Source organism: Ascaphus truei, chromosome 9 (assembly GCF_040206685.1).
Source record: "Ascaphus truei isolate aAscTru1 chromosome 9, aAscTru1.hap1, whole genome shotgun sequence".
In the NCBI taxonomy this organism is placed as follows: domain Eukaryota; kingdom Metazoa; phylum Chordata; class Amphibia; order Anura; family Ascaphidae; genus Ascaphus; species Ascaphus truei.
In genome coordinates this window covers 49,022,024-49,025,435 of record NC_134491.1, presented here as the reverse complement: position 1 = coordinate 49,025,435, position 3,412 = coordinate 49,022,024, and the positions used below count along the sequence as shown (strand labels likewise).

Sequence of the window (3,412 nt, the reverse complement as noted above, 5' to 3'; positions counted from 1 at the left end):
ATGACCGCGCGGCAGGAGCTGGTGCAGTCGGTGCTGCAGGAGCTGCAGGAGGCCACGGATTGCTTCGGCCTGGAGGGTCTGACCAGCGCCGCGCTGGAGGCCGAGACCGCCCTGAGCTCGCTGCCCCTCCCCCCCTCCTGCACCCGCCACTTCCAGGGGGAGCTGGTGGTGGATCCCGCCGCCCGCGCCTGTACCCGTCCGATGCCCCCAGGAACATGCTGCCCCTGCAGTGCCGCGGGCCGGGCAATCACCTGTTTGAAGCGGCGAGCGTGCTGCTGTGGGGGAGCCCGGCGCTGGCGCCGGAGCTGCAGGTGCGCACGGCGGTGGAGATGCTGCTGCACCAACGGTATTACCTTAACGAGATGATCGACTCCAAAGTGATGCTGCAGGCGGCCTGCCTGTCCCTCTGCACCGAGGACTCTGCCCCCCGCCTACAGCTCCCCCCACTGGTGCTGCAAGGCATCTACGAGGCAGACGTCCGGGCCACCTGCTTCCCTGGCACCTTTGCCAACATGTGGCACGTGTACGCGCTGGCGTCGGTGCTGCAGGCCAATGTGTACTCTATCTACCCCCAACGTAACCTGTCCATCCGCCCGTACTTCAACCGCCTGATCCGGCCACGACACGGCCCCCCGCTGCCCCCCACCCTGCATATTATGTGGTCCGGGCAGCCCCTGCCCCCCTGTGGCTTCCGCCCGCACAGCTTTGTGCCGGTGGTGGGGTTGGAAGAGCTGGAGACGCCCCCCCCGGCGCAGACTCTGCAACTCCTGAACTCCGACCCCCAGCTCACCTACTCGCACCTGCGCCAACGCTACCGCATCACCAAGAGCACCTTCTACCGCTGGAAGCGCCAGTCCCGGGAGCACCGAGGGCGAGCCGCGGCGCGCTATGAGGCCAAGCACTACCTGCAGGAGCGCTACCAGCAGGGCGGCGATCTGGTGCCACTCGGCAGCTTCCGCCAGCTCTTCCCCAACATCTCGCGTTCCACCTATTACGCCTGGAAGCACGAGCTGCTGCAGTGGCCGGCGGCGACGCCCTCCCCTAGCCCCCCCGGCGCCCCTGAGAGCGGCGAGGAGCCAGGGGCAGCGGTAGGCGTCCTGCGCGGGGCGAGGAGTTACCTGGAGCGCTGCATCTCGCTCAACGCGCTGGTTCCGTATCGCAGCTTCAAGCGCAGCTTCCCCAGCATCTCCCGCTCTACGTACTACAACTGGAGGCGCAAGGCTCTGCAGGATCGGATAGGGATCCCACGCCAGGGTCCCCAGCTTAAGGGGCCCCGGGAGGAGTCCAGGGCGGAGCCTGCACTGCGTCACCGGGCTTGGGTGCGGGATTTGGGGCGCAGAGAGGCGCGCAGGATGGTACAGGATTGGCGCATCCCGTACTGTCGCTTCCGACTTCGATACCCAGGTATCTCTGGCTCCACCTATAGCCTGTGGCGGGCAGCTACGCGGGGCAGGCAGCGGACACTTCCCATCGCTCACCCCCCGGAGACTCCGCCCCCACTGGGGCCTTATAATGCCACCATCTCGGGGTTCTCTGTGCCAGGATTGGGCGCGGGGGGGGCCCTGCTGGATGTAATTGGCGCGGCTCAGTTTAAGGCGGAAGCCAAGCTGTTCCTACAGAGACGCTTCGACGCGCGGAGCTTCCCCTCCTACCGCGAGTTCCAGGGGCTCTTCCCGCGCACCGCGCGCTCCACTTACTACATGTGGAAACGTGCCCTGCAGGAGGGGCTGACGCTCGTGGACACCTGAGGGGTGCTACCCAGGGGTGTGGGGGAGGGAAGGGGTGGAGATTTAACATGTCATAGGGGACACCAGGGGTCTGATGGACTAGATGTGTGTGTATTTATCTGAAGATGGAATGTTTTTCTTTGTTGCGGTTATTACAGAATGATCCCGCTCGGGTGCAGAGAAGGGGATATTGCTGCCTCCACAATGTTTTGGTATGGCAGGTTTTTGTGCCTCTCTGCTAAGGGGACACGGGTGTGGAGGGGGGAGGGGGGGCTCACGCCTGCTGAATAGAAGGGCTGTGATCCTTTTTTTATTTTTCCCCCTTTTTTTTTCTGTTGATAAGACCACTAAATGATCTGCAGCGTGAGACCTTTTTAACACCTGCATTTCTGCATAGGGTTGCTAGCTTCTCTAGCACATAAGGGGTTACTGTATGTGGCCTGTGACTTCACAGGTGGTTTATTTGGGTGTGGGGGGGGGGGCTAGGGGGCACTGCCTTGTTTTATTGGGGGGATGGTCTGTGGTGGGGGGGCTGTCACTGCTGCTCCGAGGGTATTCCTGCCTGCCCTGTAATAATTGTGCGTGTCACTTTCGTCACACGGGCAGCATGTACCCAGCAGCGTATGTCACACGGGCAGCATGTACCCAGCAGCGTATGTCACACGGGCAGCATGTACCCAGCAGCGTATGTCACACGGGCAGCATGTACCCAGCAGCGTATGTCACACGGGCAGCATGTACCCAGCAGCGTATGTCACACGGGCAGCATGTACCCAGCAGCGTATGTCACACGGGCAGCATGTACCCAGCAGTGGATGTCACACGGGCAGCATGTACCCAGCAGCGTATGTCACACGAGCAGCATGTACCCAGCAGCGTATGTCACACGGGCAGCATGTACCCAGCAGTGGATGTCACACGGGCAGCATGTACCCAGCAGTGGATGTCACACGGGCAGCATGTACGCAGCAGCGGATGTCACACGAGCAGGGCCCACGCTCTGTGTCCCATTTACTGAGATGAATGTTACGAGGGAACTTAATGTCAGATTTATAATAAATTCTGTGACCTCACAGGCTGATGACCACCCAGAATAAAATGAAACAGCGCCCGTTACCCGTTGTACTGATCTTTCAGAGGTTGCCCCACTATGGAGCCTCTTTCTCTCACCCCCACCCATCTGTGCTCTGCCCCACCTGTGCCCTTACCCACCTCTGCCCCCCACCTGCCACTGCGAGCTCTCCTACACCCACCTCTGCCCCCCACCTGCCACTGCGAGCTCTCCCTCTTACCCACCTCTGTTCTTTCCTACACCCGCCTCTGCCCCCCACCTGCCACTGCGAGCTCTCCTACACCTGCCTCTGCCCCCCACCTGCCACTGCGAGCTCTCCTACACCTGCCTCTGCCCCCCACCTGCCACTGCGAGCTCTCCTACACCCGCCTCTGCCCCCCACCTGCCACTGCGAGCTCTCTTACACCCGCCTCTGCCCCCCACCTGCCACTGCGAGCTCTCCTACACCCGCCTCTGCCCCCCACCTGCCACTGCGAGCTCTCCTACACCCGCCTCTGCCCCCCACCTGCCACTGCGAGCTCTCCTACACCCGCCTCTGCCCCCCACCTGCCACTGCGAGCTCTCCTACACCCGCCTCTGCCCCCCACCTGCCACTGCGAGCTCTCTTACACCC

General features: G+C 62.6%; 1 protein-coding gene across 1 annotated transcript; it reads left to right on the top strand.

Moving 5' to 3' along the window:
• Nucleotides 1-1,748, top strand: VRTN (vertebrae development associated). The gene is given in 2 exon segments (XM_075615404.1): nt 1-181; nt 184-1,748. Coding segments are annotated over 2 exon segments (1,746 nt in total).
• The last annotated feature ends 1,664 nt before the right edge of the window (nt 1,749-3,412 follow it).